The sequence below is a fragment of the Blennius ocellaris genome, assembly GCF_963422515.1.
Source record: "Blennius ocellaris genome assembly, chromosome: 4".
Lineage (NCBI taxonomy): Eukaryota > Metazoa > Chordata > Actinopteri > Blenniiformes > Blenniidae > Blennius > Blennius ocellaris.
The window spans coordinates 32,404,765-32,422,275 of record NC_137653.1 but is presented as its reverse complement, the minus strand read 5'-3'; the positions used below and the strand labels follow the sequence as shown (position 1 = coordinate 32,422,275).

Genomic DNA, 17,511 nt, shown 5'->3' with positions numbered 1-17,511 from the left:
TTTCCTCCTGCTGTTCTATTACCTTTCTATTGTTCCTGCAGACTGTCCTCCCCTGCTGTTCCTGCAGACTGTCCTTCCTCCTGCTGTTCTATTACCTTTCTATTGTTCCTGCAGACTGTCCTCCCCTGCTGTTCCTGCAGACTGTCCTTCCTCCTGCTGTTCTATTACCTTTCTAATGTTCCTGGAGACTGTCCTCCCCCTGCTGTTATATTACCTTCATTGTTCCTGCAGACTGTCCTCCCCCTGCTGTTATATTACCTTCATTGTTCATGCAGACTGCCCCCCCCTGCTGTTCTATTACCTTCATTGTTCCTGCAGACTGTCCTCCCCCTGCTGTTCTTTACCTTTCTATTGTTCCTGCAGACTGTCCTCCCCTTGCTGTTCTATTCCCTTTCTATTGTTCCTGCAGACTGTCCTCCCCCTGCTGTTCCTGCAGACTGTCCTCCCCCCTGCTGTTCTATTACTTTTCTATTGTTCCTGCAGACTATACTCCCCCTGCTGTTCTATTACCTTTCTATTGTTCCTGTAGACTGTCCTCCCCTTGCTGTTCTATTCCCTTTCTATTGTTCCTGCAGACTGTCCTCCCCCTGCTGGTATATTGCCTTCATTGTTCCTGCAGACTGTCCTCCCCTTGCTGTTCTATTACCTTTCTATTGTTCCTGCAGACTTCCCTCCCCCTGCTGTTGTATTACCTTCATTGTTCCTGCAGACTGTCCTCCCCCTGCTGTTATATTACCTTCATTGTTCCTGCAGACTGTCCTCCCCCTGCTGTTATATTACCTTCATTGTTCCTGCAGACTGTCCTCCCCTTGCTGTTCTATTACCTTCATTGTTCCTGCAGACTGTCCTCCCCCTACTGTTCTATTACCTTTCTATTGTTCCTGCAGACTGTCCTCCCCCTGCTGTTCCTGCAGACGGTCCTCCCCTGCTGTTCTATTACCTTTCTATTGTTCCTGCAGACTGTCCTCCCCTTGCTGTTCTATTACCTTTCTATTGTTCCTGCAGACTGTCCTCCCCCTGCTGTTATATTACCTTCAATGTTCCTGCAGACTGTCCTCCCCCTGCTGTTGTATTACCTTCATTGTTCCTGCAGACTGTCCTCCCCCTGCTGGTATATTACCTTCATTGTTCCTGCAGACTGTCCTCCCCTTGCTGTTCTATTACCTTCATTGTTCCTGCAGACTGTCCTCCCCCTACTGTTCTATTACCTTTCTATTGTTCCTGCAGACTGTCCTCCCCCTGCTGTTCCTGCAGACTGTCCTACCCCCTGCTGTTCTATTACTTTTCTATTGTTCCTGCAGACTATACTCCCCATGCTGTTCCTGCAGACTTCCCTCCCCCTGCTGTTATATTACCTTCATTGTTCCTGCAGACTGTCCTCCCCTGCTGTTCCTGCAGAATGTCTTTCCTCCTGCTGTTCTATTACCTTTCTATTGTTCCTGCAGACTGTCCTCCCCTGCTGTTCCTGCAGACTGTCCTTCCTCCTGCTGTTCTATTACCTTTCTATTGTTCCTGCAGACTGTCCTCCCCTGCTGTTCCTGCAGACTGTCCTTCCTCCTGCTGTTCTATTACCTTTCTAATGTTCTTGGAGACTGTCCTCCCCCTGCTGTTATATTACCTTCATTGTTCCTGCAGACTGTCCTCCCCCTGCTGTTATATTACCTTCATTGTTCATGCAGACTGCCCCCCCTGCTGTTCTATTACCTTCATTGTTCCTGCAGACTGTCCTCCCCCTGCTGTTCTTTACCTTTCTATTGTTCCTGCAGACTGTCCTCCCCTTGCTGTTCTATTCCCTTTCTATTGTTCCTGCAGACTGTCCTCCCCCTGCTGGTATATTACCTTCATTGTTTCTGCAGACTGTCCTCCCCTTGCTGTTCTATTACCTTTCTATTGTTCCTGCAGACTGTCCTCCCCCTGCTGTTCCTGCAGACTGTCCTCCCCCCTGCTGTTCTATTACTTTTCTATTGTTCCTGCAGACTATACTCCCCCTGCTGTTCTATTACCTTTCTATTGTTCCTGTAGACTGTCCTCCCCTTGCTGTTCTATTCCCTTTCTATTGTTCCTGCAGACTGTCCTCCCCCTGCTGGTATATTGCCTTCATTGTTCCTGCAGACTGTCCTCCCCTTGCTGTTCTATTACCTTTCTATTGTTCCTGCAGACTTTCCTCCCCCTGCTGTTGTATTACCTTCATTGTTCCTGCAGACTGTCCTCCCCCTGCTGTTATATTACCTTCATTGTTCCTGCAGACTGTCCTCCCCCTGCTGTTATATTACCTTCATTGTTCCTGCAGACTGTCCTCCCCCTGCTGTTGTATTACCTTCATTGTTCCTGCAGACTGTCCTCCCCTTGCTGTTCTATTCCCTTTCTATTGTTCCTGCAGACTGTCCTCCCCCTGCTGGTATATTGCCTTCATTGTTCCTGCAGACTGTCCTCCCCTTGCTGTTCTATTACCTTTCTATTGTTCCTGCAGACTTTCCTCCCCCTGCTGTTGTATTACCTTCATTGTTCCTGCAGACTGTCCTCCCCCTGCTGTTATATTACCTTCATTGTTCCTGCAGACTGTCCTCCCCCTGCTGTTATATTACCTTCATTGTTCCTGCAGACTGTCCTCCCCCTGCTGGTATATTACCTTCATTGTTCCTGCAGACTGTCCTCCCCTTGCTGTTCTATTACCTTTATTGTTCCTGCAGACTGTCCTCCCCCTACTGTTCTATTACCTTTCTATTGTTCCTGCAGACTGTCCTCCCCCTGCTGTTCCTGCAGACTGTCCTACCCCCTGCTGTTCTATTACTTTTCTATTGTTCCTGCAGACTATACTCCCCCTGCTGTTCTATTACCTTTCTATTGTTCCTGCAGACTGTCCTCCCCTTGCTGTTCTATTCCCTTTCTATTGTTCCTGCAGACTGTCCTCCCCCTGCTGGTATATTACCTTCATTGTTCCTGCAGACTGTCCTCCCCTTGCTGTTCTATTACCTTTCTATTGTTCCTGCAGACTGTCCTCCCCCCTGCTGTTCTATTACTTTTCTATTGTTCCTGCAGACTATACTCCCCCTGCTGTTCTATTACCTTTCTATTGTTGCTGCAGACTGTCCTCCCCCTGCTGTTCCTGCAGACTGTCCTCCCCCTGCTGTTCTATTACTTTTCTATTGTTCCTGCAGACTATACTCCCCCTGCTGTTCTATTACCTTTCTATTGTTCCTGTAGACTGTCCTCCCCTTGCTGTTCTATTCCCTTTCTATTGTTCCTGCAGACTGTCCTCCCCCTGCTGTTCCTGCAGACTGTCCTCCCCCTGCTGTTCTATTACTTTTCTATTGTTCCTGCAGACTATACTCCCCCTGCTGTTCTATTACCTTTCTATTGTTCCTGTAGACTGTCCTCCCCTTGCTGTTCTATTACCTTTCTATTGTTCCTGCAGACTGTCCTCCCCCTGCTGTTCCTGCAGACTGTCCTTCCCCCTGCTGCTATATTGCCTTTCTATTGTTCCTGCAGACTTCCCTCCCCCTGCTGTTCTATTACCTTTCTATTGTTCCTGCAGACTGTCCTCCCCTGCTGTTCCTGCAGACTGTCCTTCCTCCTGCTGTTGTATTACCTTTCTAATGTTCCTGGAGACCGTCCTCCCCCAGCTGTTATATTACCTTCATTGTTCCTGCAGACTGTCCTCCCCCTGCTGTTATATTACCTTCATTGTTCATGCAGACTGTCCCCCCCTGCTGTTCTATTACCTTCATTGTTCCTTCAGACTGTCCTCCCCCTGCTGTTCTACTAACTTTATATTCTTCCTGCAGCCTGTCCTCCCCCTGCTGTTCATGCAGACTGTCCCCCCCTGCTGTTCTATTACCTTCATTGTTCCTGCAGACTGTCCTCCCCCTGCTGTTCTACTAACTTTATACTCTTCCTGCAGCCTGTCCTCCCTCTGCTGTTCCTGCAGACTGTCCCCCCTGCTGTTACATTACCTTTCAATTGTTCCTGCAGACTGTCCTCCCCTTGCTGTTCTATTACCTTTCTATTGTTCCTGCAGACTGTCTTCCCCCTGCTGTTCAAGCAGACTGTCCTCCCCCTGCTGTTCTACTACCTTTCTATTGTTCCTGCAGACTGTCCTCCCCTTGCTGTTCTATTACCTTTCTATTGTTCCTGCAGACTGACTTCCCCCTGCTGTTCCTGCAGACTGTCCTTCCCCCTGCTGTTATATTACCTTCATTGTTCCTGCAGACTGTCCTCCCCCCTGCTGTTATATTACCTACATTGCTCCTGCAGACTGTCCTCCCCCTGCTGTTATATTATCTTCATTGTTCCTGCAGACTGTCCTCCCCCTGCTGTTATATTACCTGCATTGTTCCTGCAGTCTGTCCTCCCCCTGCTGGTATATTACCTTCATTGTTCCTGCAGACTGTCCTCCCCCTGCTGTTATATTACCTTCATTGTTCCTGCAGACTGTCCTCCCCCCTGCTGTTATATTACCTTCATTGTTCCTGCAGACTGTCCTCACCCCTGTTGTTATATTGCCTTCATTGTTCCTGCAGACTGTCCTCCCCCTGCTGTTATATTACCTTTCTATTGTTCCTGCAGACTGTCCTCCCCCTGCTTTTATATTACCTTTCTATTGTTCCTGCAGAATGTCCTCCCCCTGCTGTTATATTACCTTCATTGTTCTTGCAGACTGTCCTCCCCCCTACTGTTATATTACCTTCATTGTTCTTGCAGACTGTCTTCCCCCCTGCTGTTATATTACCTTCATTGTTCCTGCAGACTGTCCTCCCCCCTACTGTTATATTACCTTCATTGTTCTAGCAGACTGTCCTCCCCCCTACTGTTATATTACCTTCATTGTTCTTGCAGACTGTCCTCCCCCCTACTGTTATATTACCTTCATTGTTCTTGCAGACTGTCCTCCCCCCTACTGTTATATTACCTTCATTGTTCTTCCAGACTGTCTTCCCCCCTGCTGTTCTATTACCTTTCTATTGTTCCTGCAGACTGTCCTCCCCTTGCTGTTCTATTACCTTTCTATTGTTCCTGCAGACTTTCCTCCTCCTGCTGTTATATTACCTTCATTGTTCCTGCAGACTGTCCTCCCCCCTGCTGTTATATTACCTACATTGCTCCTGCAGACTGTCCTCCCCCTGCTGTTATATTACCTTCATTGTTCCTGCAGACTGTCCTCCCCCTGCTGTTATATTACCTGCATTGTTCCTGCAGACTGTCCTCCCCCTGCTGGTATATTACCTTCATTGTTCCTGCAGACTGTCCTCCCCCTGCTGTTATATTACCTTCATTGTTCCTGCAGACTGTCCTCCCCCCTGCTGTTCTATTACCTTCATTGTTCCTGCAGACTGTCCTCCCCCTGCTGTTATATTACCTTCATTGTTCCTGCAGACTGTCCTCCCCCTGCTGGTATATTACCTTCATTGTTCCTGCAGACTGTCCTCCCCTTGCTGTTCTATTACCTTTCTATTGTTCCTGCAGACTGTCCTCCCCCTGCTGTTCCTGCAGACTGTCCTCCCCCCTGCTGTTCTATTACTTTTCTATTGTTCCTGCAGACTATACTCCCCCTGCTGTTCTATTAGCTTTCTATTGTTCCTGCAGACTGTCCTCCCCTTGCTGTTCTATTCCCTTTCTATTGTTCCTGCAGACTATACTCCCCCTGCTGTTCTATTACATTTCTATTGTTCCTGTAGACTGTCCTCCCCTTGCTGTTCTATTCCCTTTCTATTGTTCCTGCAGACTGTCCTCCCCTGCTGTTCCTGCAGACTGTCCTTCCTCCTGCTGTTGTATTACCTTTCTAATGTTCCTGCAGACTTCCCTCCCCCTGCTGTTATATTACCTTCATTGTTCCTGCAGACTGTCCTCCCCTGCTGTTCCTGCAGACTGTCCTTCCTCCTGCTGTTGTATTACCTTTCTAATGTTCCTGCAGACTTCCCTCCCCCTGCTGTTATATTACCTTCATTGTTCCTGCAGACTGTCCTCCCCTGCTGTTCCTGCAGACTGTCCTTCCTCCTGCTGTTGTATTACCTTTCTAATGTTCCTGCAGACTGTCCTCCCCCTGCTGTTATATTACCTTCATTGTTCCTGCAGACTGTCCTCCCCCTGCTGTTATATTACCTTCATTGTTCATGCAGACCGCCCCCCCTGCTGTTCTATTACCTTCATTGTTCCTGCAGACTGTCCTCCCCCTGCTGTTCTTTACCTTTCTATTGTTCCTGCAGACTGTCCTCCCCTTGCTGTTCTATTACCTTTTTATTGTTCCTGCAGACTGTCCTCCCCCTGCTGTTCCTGCAGACTGTCCTCCCCCCTGCTGTTCTATTACTTTTCTATTGTTCCTGCAGACTATACTCCCCCTGCTGTTCTATTACCTTTCTATTGTTCCTGTAGACTGTCCTCCCCTTGCTGTTCTATTCCCTTTCTATTGTTCCTGCAGACTGTCCTCCCCTTGCTGTTCTATTCCCTTTCTATTGTTCCTGCAGACTGTCCTCCCCCTGCTGTTCCTGCAGACTGTCCTTCCCCCTGCTGCTATATTGCCTTTCTATTGTTCCTGCAGACTTCCCTCCCCCTGCTGTTCCTGCAGACTGTCCCCCCTGCTGTTACATTACCTTTCAATTGTTCCTGCAGACTGTCCTCCCTGCTGTTACATTACCTTTCTATTGTTCCTGCAGCCTGTCCTCCCCCTGCTGTTCCTGCAGACTGTCCCCCCTGCTGTTACATTACCTTTCAATTGTTCCTGCAGACTGTCCTCCCCTTGCTGTTCTATTACCTTTCTATTGTTCCTGCAGACTGTCTTCCCCCTGCTGTTCCTGCAGACTGTCCTCCCCCTGCTGTTCTACTACCTTTCTATTGTTCCTGCAGACTGTCCTCCCCTTGCTGTTCTATTACCTTTCTATTGTTCCTGCAGACTGTCTTCCCCCTGCTGTTCCTGCAGACTGTCCTTCCCCCTGCTGCTATATTACCTTTCTATTGTTCCTGCAGACTGTTCTCCCCCTGCTGTTATATTACCTTCATTGTTCCTGCAGACTGTCCTCCCCCCTGCTGTTATATTACCTACATTGCTCCTGCAGACTGTCCTCCCCCCTGCTGTTATATTACCTACATTGCTCCTGCAGACTGTCCTCTCAGGGACAAGCTGCTGCAGGAAGACCACCTGAATGAAGGAGGCTCAGACAAACTGCTGAGTCGGTGTTTCCACCTCCCACAGCTGAGTACTCTGGATGTGACCTGTCTGTCGAGAGTACTCTGGATGATGCTGAGTACTGTTGATAATTATGAGTACTATGGCTAGTGCTGACAGTACTGTGGACAGAAATGCTGAGAGTACTATGGATAATGCTGACAGTACTGTGGATAATGCTGAGTACTATGGATAATGCTGAGAGTACTGTGGATAATGCTGAGTAGTACTGTGGATCATGCTGAGTACTGTGGATTATGCTGACAGTACTGTGGATAATGCTGACAGTACTGTGTATAATGCTGAGTACTGTGGATAATGCTGACAGTACTGTGTATAATGCTGAGTACTGTGGCTAATGCTGACAGTCCTGTGGATAATGTTGAGTACTGTGGATAATGCTGACAGTCCTGTGGATAATGCTGAGTACTATGGATAATGCTGACAGTATCGTGGATAATGCTGAGTACTGTGGATAATGCTGACAGTACTGTGGATAATGCTGACGGTACTGTGGATAATGCTGAGGGTACTGTGGATAATGCTGAGTACTGTGTATAATGCTGACAGTACTGTGGATAATGCTGACGGTACTGTGGATAATGCAGAGTACTGTGGATAATGCTGACAGTACTGTGGATAATGCTGACGGTACTGTGGATAATGCTGACGGTACTGTGTATAATGCTGAGTACTGTGGATAATGCTGAGTACTGTGGATAATGCTGAGTACTGTGGATAATGCTGACAGTACTGTGGATAATGCTGAGTACTGTGGATAATGCTGAGTACTGTGTATAATGCTGACAGTACTGTGGATAATGCTGACAGTACTATGGATAATGCTGAGTACTGTGTATAATGCTGAGTACTGTGGATAATGCTGACAGTACTGTGGATAATGCTGACAGTACTGTGGATAATGCTGAGTACTGTGGATAATGCTGACAGTACTGTGGATAATGCTGACAGTACTGTGTATAATGCTGAGTACTGTGGATAATGCTGACAGTACTGTGTATAATGCTGAGTACTGTGGATAATGCTAACAGTACTGTGGATAATGCTGACAGTACTGTGGATAATGCTGAGTACTGTGGATAATGCTGAGTACTGTGGACAGAGATGCTCTCAGCAGTCCACCTTTTGGTCTGTCTTTGGTTGGATGTCCATTCCTTACCTTACCTTACCTTACCTTACCTTGCCAGCTCAGGTAGATTAGTGAAAGCTCCTGTGAGAAACAATGTGTAGCATGAGTACTACTAGTTTGGAGTAGAGGATAGTTAACAGTGTTTGTTGATATTTCACACTTTGTTTTGTCGACACCCTAAAGACACTTTGCTCAAATGTCTGCTAATGAGTTGTTTTGATACGTAACTGCTGCTGTTGGAAGTCTGCGGAGTATTTTTGACTTGGTGGGTTACCATTTATAAGAAAACTAAATCTTAAGAAGGGGGATTTAGTGTATTGTTTTTGTTAAGGACATTTTATTTTGAAAGTCCAGAGGAGCCTGGGTGTATATCTTCCCCTGTCAAGGCGGCTGCAGCTCAAATGCTGGTCGTCCCCTGAATTAAAAGACAAACCAAACAACAGACTTTATCATCGAGACATTTAAACGTCCAGGAACATTTGTTTTATCAACTCAACAGGAATCTTACATTATTCGCTATTATTTAGCTTTGAGTTGCTCTAGCAGCTACTTCCATGGACTTCATTGTTCATACAGCGCTGAATGGCGACATGTTTGCTGCAGCCTGTCCTGCATGTGCTGGTTGAAACTAGGCGACTGGGACTTTTGTGAAACCAGAGAAGATGAATAGAGAAACCCTCTGCTTAACACACTTCATCTGTTGTTCTGCCATAAAGAGGTTTTCAACAGAGGGACTTCAGGACGCAGTGGCCCCCAGGAGCAGCTGGATGTGCAGCTTTTACTGTTACTCCATCTAGTGTTTGGTAGAGGAACTGCAGGCCTGTAAGGGGACTCAGTCCAGCCATCACACGTGAGTTACTCCATCTAGTGTTTAGTAGAGGAACTGCAGACTGGAACATTCAGTGAGTCGGACGCTGGAGGAAGAATTGCCATAAAATGTTCTGCACTCTTATAGAGTTAGGACACTGGGAGAGCCTCTGTGTATTTAACATGCATAATGCTGTTAGTTGTTGGTGCAGTGGCGACTTGTGGAGCCTGGAGAACCCGCACACCTGGAGAACCCGCACACCTGGAGAACCCGCACACCTGGAGAACCCGCACACCTGGAGAACCCACACACTTGGAGAACCCACACACCTGGAGAACCCACACATCTGGAGAACCCGCACATCTGGAGAATCCGCACACCTGGAGAACCCGCACACCTGGAGAACCCACACACCTGGAGAACCCACACACTTGGAGAACCCACACATCTGGAGAACCCGCACATCTGGAGAATCCGCACACCTGGAGAACCTGCACACCTGGAGAACCCACATACTTGGAGAACCCACATACTTGGAGAACCCGCACACCTGGAGAACCTGCAAACCTGGAGAACCTGAACACCTGGAGAACCCACACACCTGGAGAACCCACACACTTGGAGAACCTGAACACCTGGAGAACCCGCCCACCTGGAGAACCCACATACTTGGAGAACCTGCACACCTGGAGAACCCGCAAACCTGGAGAACCTGAACACCTGGAGAACCCACACACCTGGAGAACCCACACACTTGGATAACCTGAACACCTGGAGAACCCGCACACCTGGAGAACCCGCATACTTGGAGAACCCACATACTTGGAGAACCCACATACTTGGAGAACCCGCACACCTGGAGAACCTGCATACCTGGAGAACCTGCACACCTGGAGAACCCGCACACCTGGAGAACCCACACATCTGGAGAACCCGCACACCTGGAGAACCTGAACACCTGGAGAACCCACACATCTGGTGCAACCATCAGCAGGAGAACCAACAGTACTGATCCAGTTTACCAGCATGAAGATTCTCAGAGGCTGAAAGTGAGTCCAGCTGCCTGGAGCTCTCTGGGATGGACTAGTAGTCACATTACACCCAATATCAGTTACTTTTTGCTCACATCACGTGTGTGCGTGTGGAATTTAAACAGTTTTAAAATCAAACTGAAAAAAATAAATATCCATCCAGCCATTTTCTGCCGCTTATCCAGGCCGGGTCGTGGAGGCAGCAGTCCGAGCAGAGTTGCCCAGACTTCCCTCACCCCAGACTCTTCCTCCAGCTCTTCTGGTGGCACCCCAAGGTGTTCCCAGGCCATAGAGAGACATAGTCCCTCCAGGTGTCCTGGGTCTGCCCCGAGGCCTCCTACCGGAGGGACATGCCCGAAACACCTCCCTCGGGAGGCGTCTGGGGGGCGTCTGAAACAGGTGCTGGAGCCACCTCAGCTGTTCCTCTGGATGTGGAGGAGCAGCGGCTCTACTCCGAGCTCCTCCCTGTTGACTGAGCTCCTCACCCTATCTCTAAGGGTGACTGAGCTCCTCACCCTATCTCTAAGGGTGACTGAGCTCCTCACCCTATCTCTAAGGGTGACTGAGCTCCTCACCCTATCTCTAAGAGTGACTGAGCTCCTCCCCCTATCTCTAAGGGTGACTGAGCTCCTCACCCTATCTCTAAGGGTGACTGAGCTCCTCACCCTATCTCTAAGGGTGACTGAGCTCCTCCCCCTATCTCTAAGGGTGACTGAGCTCCTCACCCTATCTCTAAGAGTGACTGAGCTCCTCACCCTATCTCTAAGGGTGACTGAGCTCCTCACCCTATCTCTAAGGGTGACTGAGCTCCTCACCCTATCTCTAAGGGTGACTGAGCTCCTCCCTACCTATGGTTCCACCATCAGGAGAACCTGGTGGAGGGTATAGAGCTGGTCCAGTGTTCCACCATCAGGAGAACCTGGTGGAGGGTATAGAGCTGGTCCAGTGTTCCACCATCAGGAGAACCTGGTGGAGGGTTTAGAGCTGGTCCAGTGTTCCACCATCAGGAGAACCTGGTGGAGGGTATAGAGCTGGTCCAGTGTTCCACCATCAGGAGAACCTGGTGGAGGGTATAGAGCTGGTCCAGTGTTCCACCATCAGGAGAACCTGGTGGAGGGTCTAGAGCTGGTTCAGCTGGTTCCACGACCAGGACGAAAACCGCATTGTTCCTCTTGGATCCGAGGTTGGACTAACGGCCGGACCCTCCTCTCCAGTACCCTGGAATAGACTTTCCCGGGGAGGCTGAGGAGTGTGATCCCTCTGTAGTTGGAACACACCCTCCGATCCTCCGAAAAATAAATATATAAATGACAAAGAAAAGGTTTATTCTCATTGTCTTATCTAAATGTTGTTAAACTAATTTATCAGTGAAGCAGCTTTCCAAGAAAATCCTAGAACTTGTTAAAGACGCAGAAATATTGAAATACTCTATTTAAAAACAACCGTAGCAAATAGTTTTCAAGACAAAAATCTCCATTTATAAATTCACCTAAATGACGTCGTCTCCGTGCAGATGCAGGAAAAATAAAGACACAAACACAAAGGACGCCTCCATTATCATCATTGATAGAATTATTATTGATCCAAACAGCAAATTGTCAAAAGATGAAGATGAAGCCTGGTTCACGTCCGGTTCGTCCAATCAGGACTCAGATCCTCCAACGTCTGGAACGTTTAAAACTTTTCTACAGAAATACGAGGAGCTTGAGTCGGATGTGATGGTATCATCAGAAAAGAACAACAAAAATACAATCAGGATATATATTTAAATCTCAGAAGCACTAATATATACAGACTGTGCAGCTCCTCAGCGACCCTCCAGTCACTGAAGACGACCCAGGAAACCATCAGCCTCTGGAAGACACTGGGGCTGAGCAGCGCCGCAGAGGGAGAAGGACACGTCTGGAACATGCTGGAGATACACTATGTTATACTTTTTTAGTCTAACTTTGCATTTACCTGCTTAATCCAAGTCTTTTTTTTTTAAAGTATTACACAGGAATCTATGGAATGAATGAGACATTTGACCATAAAAAGCTGTTTAAAGCTGCTTTAGTGTGAAAAGAAAGGAGCTGCAGGAAGTGCTAAAACTCACTCAAATAGAAATAGTCATTTGGGGTTTTTCTAAAAAAAAAAGTTTTTTGAAGATAACATTTAGAAAGTCTTCATCGGCTCTCTGCGGCAGCTACGTTTTCCCAGAATCCTCTCTGAGCAAGGAGGCGACTTTTTGAGGCACCGAGGCAGAAAACAGGCAGCGAAAGCTTAATTTAGCTCAAATAACAAAAACTACACCAGCAAATGTCTATAAATAATAAAATACAGAAGGTAACACAACTTCTCTTCCATTAAAGTCAAGTCATTTGATCAAATATGCAAGTTTAAACAATCAAAAGCAACAAATCATGGAAATTTGGTAAAAAGCAACAGTTTGTGATAAAAACTAGTAGAATTTGATGGTCAGGCTTTTTAATATGAGTTCATAACAACAACTCCGGTTTCTGTTTAGTCGGGTCTATTCTCTTCCATTGAGGACGATGTTGTAAACACTGGCCAGGGAGGAACATTTAAAGCAACTTGAATGTCTCAAATCAATAAAAATGGACAATTTAAGCAAACTGATATCATTATAGGTTCTTTTTTGTAATTGAATGCATCATGAAGGAAGCGAAAAGGTTCCAGTTCCAACCAAATATCAAATATCTGACTGGGAGCTCCATTAATGCATTAAATGACCACAAAAGGAGTGATTTGTTCTCATATCTGCTGCAAGAGTGATTGTAAAGTTCTAAATGTGTTTAATCATCATAGCCAGCTATGTTCTCACTCCTCCTGACAAACCTCAGCATTTCCTCAAAATCTGCTGCACACTGATCAGTGTGCAGCAGGGGGGGGGGGGGTTCCAGGACCAGGAGGGCTCTGGAACCCCCCCTGCTGCACACTGATCAGTGTGCAGCAGGGGGGGGGGGTTCCAGGACCAGGAGGGCTCTGGAACCCCCCCTGCTGCACACTGATCAGTGTGCAGCAGGGGGGGGGGGGTTCCAGGACCAGGAGGGCTCTGGAACCCCCCCGGCTGCACACTGATCAGTGTGCAGCCGGGGGGGGGGGGGGGGTTCCAGGACCAGGAGGGCTCTGGGGTGAAGCGGAGCTCCAACATGGCGTCAGGCTGGAAAGTCTTTGAGATGACGAGACCTGAGGAAACGCTCAGCGGACAGACAGCCGCCATCTTGGAAAGAAAACCCACCTAGAAACACTGTGGTTCAACCACGTGACCATGTGGGCTCATTCACAAGCCCCGCCCACACGGGGGGACTACCAATCAAACGCCCCCCAGGGCCAACGGGGAGCTGAGACGCTAAAGGCGTCCGACTGGGAACAAAACTAAAACAATCAACGGCTCCTTTGTAAGAAAAAATTCAAAGTCTAAAAAGGAAGCAGGTTACAAAATTAAGTTGAGGGTTTGATTCTGCGCCGACGCTTGTCTCCGTAAACTCAGAAACAGAGGAAGTGGAGGCGGAGCCTCCTTTGAGATTGGAGGGAGGGGCAGGAGGGGGGCGGAGCCTCATTTGTGATTGGAGGGATGGGGCAGGAGGGGGGCGGAGCCTCCTTTGTGATTGGAGGGAGGGGAAGGAGGGGGCGGAGCCTCATTTGTGATTGGAGGGAGGGGGCAGGAGGGGGGCGGAGCCTCATTTGTGATTGGAGGGAGGGGGCAGGAGGGGGCGGAGCCTCATTTGTGATTGGAGGGAGGGGAAGGAGGGGGCGGAGCCTCATTTGTGATTGGAGGGAGGGGGCAGGAGGGGGGCGGGGCCTCATTTGTGATTGGAGGGAGGGGGCAGGAGGGGGGCGGAGCCTCATTTGTGATTGGAGGGAGGGGGCAGGAGGGGGGCGGAGCCTCATTTGTGATTGGAGGGAGGGGGCAGGAGGGGGGCGGAGCGGTCGTTGGTGAGGGTCCTTTTGAGCTTGACTCCTTTGATGAGGGTCAGCATTCCTCCACCTCCTCCTCCCACCACTCTGGAGGGTGGAGGCGGCTGGAGCTGGTAGTCCAGGACGGGCGGCTCTCCATGGGGAGTGGAGGTCTGGACCGGGGCCTGGTGCTGCTGGTGGAACAGCTTCTGTTTCTGCTGCTGGTTCTGGTACTGCTGGGTCTGGGTCTGGTTCTCGGTCTGGGTCTGGTACTGCTGGGTCTGGTTCTCGGTCTGGGTGTGGTTCTCGGGCTGGTTCTGGTACTGCTGGTTCCACTGCTGCTGGAGTTGCTGCAGCTGCTGCTGCTGCTGCAGTTGCTGCTGCTGCAGCAGCTGCAGTTGCTGCTGGTGGTTGACCTGCTGCTGGTACTGTCTCTGCTGCTGCTGTTTGAAGTTGCTGCCCCCTGCTGGCAGGGAGGGCACGGTGGGACTGGGCACCGCGACGGGCATCTGGCCCGGGACCAGCTGGTAGTACGGCGAAGACGAGGAGGAGGAGGAGGGAGGAAGGGCGCTGAGGCTCTGGGTGGAGATGCAGAGTTTGCTGTGGCCGAGCCCCCCGGCGCCCCCAGCAGGCGGAGCTTTGAACACGCTGTCGTCGCTGCCGGGAGCCTTGAGGGGGACCTGCGGCGTGCTGATGGGGATGGGAACGCCGCCGCTGATGGTGCCCCTGCGGCACGCCGGCTTGGACGACGGCTTGCGGCGGATGGTGGCGGTGTGAGACGGCGGCGGGCGGCCGCTCAGCTCCGTCAGCAGGCTCACGGTGGAAGCGGGGCGCTGGGACTGGGAGAACTCCCTGAACTGGTACCGGAGCTCCGAGTTCCTCGGGATGGTGGACGACTTGTCGAAGTCCAGCTGGCTGCTGCACTGAGGCGTGTGATGTAAGGAGAAGGACTCGCCGTCGCCATGGAGGGAGATGGACTCGTAGTCCACTGCAGGGAGACAAACAAGACAAGCCTTGGTTCCATCAACAAGTCCCTGACACGTCGGGAGGTTTTAGTTACTTCTTAAGAAAGTTACTTGACAATGGAAGGAAATACATATTTCCAGCTGACATCTGAGATCAGGGTGTTACACATTTGGCCTGCAATACAGACATCTGACCACCAGGGGCGCACTTTAGTCTGTATTGTGTGTTGAATCACTTCAGATGAGCAGGATTGTTACAAAGTAAAAACATGTCGACATTCAGGGTCATTTCTAGAGTTCAGCAACATATTATAAAAATAGATTATAATTATGATCAAATATTGTGATAAAATCCACTGTGATCTGGAAGTTCAGTCAACCGGTGATGAAACTGAAGCTTCATAACAAACAAACAAAGAAAAACTGCAGTCTGCGTCTTTCTTTCTTTGTTTGTTATGAAGCTGTAGTCGTAGTAAACAGTCCTTCTGCACATGCTCAGTAGAGCCCATCAAAACGTTTCCTCCATCATGACTCCCAGTCCTTATTCTACTGGTCTTGGGGCTTTTATTTTGACAGTCACCATAATAACAATCCAACATGGTGCTTTTATTTTGACAGACACTGTACTAACACTCCAACTTGATGGTTTTATTTTGACAGTCACCGTAATAACAATCCAACATGGTGGTTTTATTTTGACAGACACTGTACTAACACTCCAACTTGATCGTTTTATTTTGACAGTCACCGTAATAACAATCCAACATGGTGGTTTTATTTTGACAGACACTGTACTAACACTCCAACTTGATCGTTTTATTTTGACATCACCATAATAACAATCCAACTTGATGGTTTTATTTTGACAGACACTGTACTAACACTCCAACTTGATCGTTTTATTTTGACAGTCACTATAATAACAATCCAACTTGATGGTTTTATTTTGACAGACACTGTACTAACACTCCAACTTGATGGTTTTATTTTGACAGTCACCGTAATAACAATCCAACTTGACGGTTTTAATTTGACAGACATGGTAATAACACTCCAACTTGATGGTTTTATTTTGACAGTCACCGTAATAACACTCCAACTTGATGGTTTTATTTTGACAGTCACCGTAATAACAATCCAACTTGATGGTTTTATTTTGACAGTCACCGTAATAACACTCCAACTTGACGGTTTTAATTTGACAGACACTGTAATAACACTCCAACTTGATGGTTTTATTTTGACAGTCACCGTAATAACACTCCAACTTGATGGTTTTATTTTGACAGCCACCGTATGAACAATGCAACTTGGTTTTATTTTGACAGTCTGTCAAGTACAATGTCTGTGTACGATCGTGTTAATATTTATAGCAGCTTGTCTACAACGAATGTCAACTTTTCTCCAAAACATGTTCAGGGATGATTTGTCTTCATTCAGAAATAGCTCCACTCAATCTTTAGAGCAATTGGGTCAAAGGTCAAAGTTACAAAAAAGTAAAAACTGTCTTTTCACCATAACACGGTAAGTTTAAATCTGATGGATGTTTCCATTCTCTGTCCTGGTGTGATGCAGTGCGTCGTTACTCTGCTCAGCAGCTAGGGGGCGACGCTCACATGGAAGTGCTCACGTGTGTGAATGTGTGTGTCAAACAGGAAGCAATTCAAAGGACCATGACAAATAATGGAAGGAGTGATGTGGTGCATCAAATAACCTGGAAGCCATAGCTCTACTGCTGTGTGTGTGTGTGTGTGTGTGTGTGTGTGTGTGTGTGTGTGTGTGTGTGTGGTCTTCCAGAAGCCAGCAGTTGGACCAGCAGCAGGACGGGACCACAGACCTACCATGGGGGGGAGGGGCTGTCCTCACAGCTGCAAGACAAGGAAGGAGGAAGTTTAACCAAGAACACTCAGCAGACAATGATTCACAAGCAGAAGAGGAAAGCACACAACACATTGAGTCCTGATGGAAATCTTGACAGTAGTATTATTATGGGCTGTATTTCCTCAACAAGTCCCCATGTGAGACATTTAAACAGACCCTGTATGCAAGTGTCTGATGTAGAAGAACAATTATCCTCCAGGTCCACATGGCCCCATAGAACCTTCAGTCAACTTGTTCTTGATTGTTTTCTCCGCCACGGTAACGGTTCCTCTGATCTGGTCTCGTCCGTCACAGGCTTCTACTCTCCTTACGTCTCACAGTTTTAACCCTTGCTGCTCTTTGTTCCTGCTCTGCCAGTCACATCCAGCAGTCATGCTATTTTCTGTGGGACCGTAGCAGCTTTCTGTTGTCACGCAGTGCCACCTGGTGGTGCCAGGTGGTATGTGCTAGTATATTTTCATCATGAAAATATGACCAGATAAACAACTACAAATAAACAAATAAACGTTAAAAGTACAACAAGATTTCAAATGATTAATTTCATTCCAGACATTTTACAACATTATGTCAATTTCTTGTTGGTCCACACACACACACACACACACACACACACACAC

The 17,511-nt window shown here is 48.2% G+C and overlaps 1 protein-coding gene across 4 annotated transcripts in view; it reads right to left on the bottom strand.

Moving 5' to 3' along the window:
- Positions 1 to 13,972: 13,972 nt before the first annotated feature.
- mtss1 (MTSS I-BAR domain containing 1) overlaps positions 13,973 to 17,511 on the bottom strand; it is a 97,498-nt gene continuing 93,959 nt past the window's right edge. For 2 of the 4 annotated variants that reach the window (XM_080495088.1, XM_080495089.1), the window contains 2 exons: positions 16,855 to 16,881; positions 13,973 to 15,036 (listed from right to left, as the gene is read on the bottom strand). In XM_080495088.1, coding sequence (XP_080351214.1) covers positions 14,039 to 15,036; positions 16,855 to 16,881 — 1,025 coding nt within the window. In that variant the 3' untranslated portion in view covers positions 13,973 to 14,038. The remainder of the gene's footprint in view (positions 15,037 to 16,854; positions 16,882 to 17,511) is intronic. The other 2 variants (XM_080495090.1, XM_080495091.1) reach the window with 1 other exon arrangement.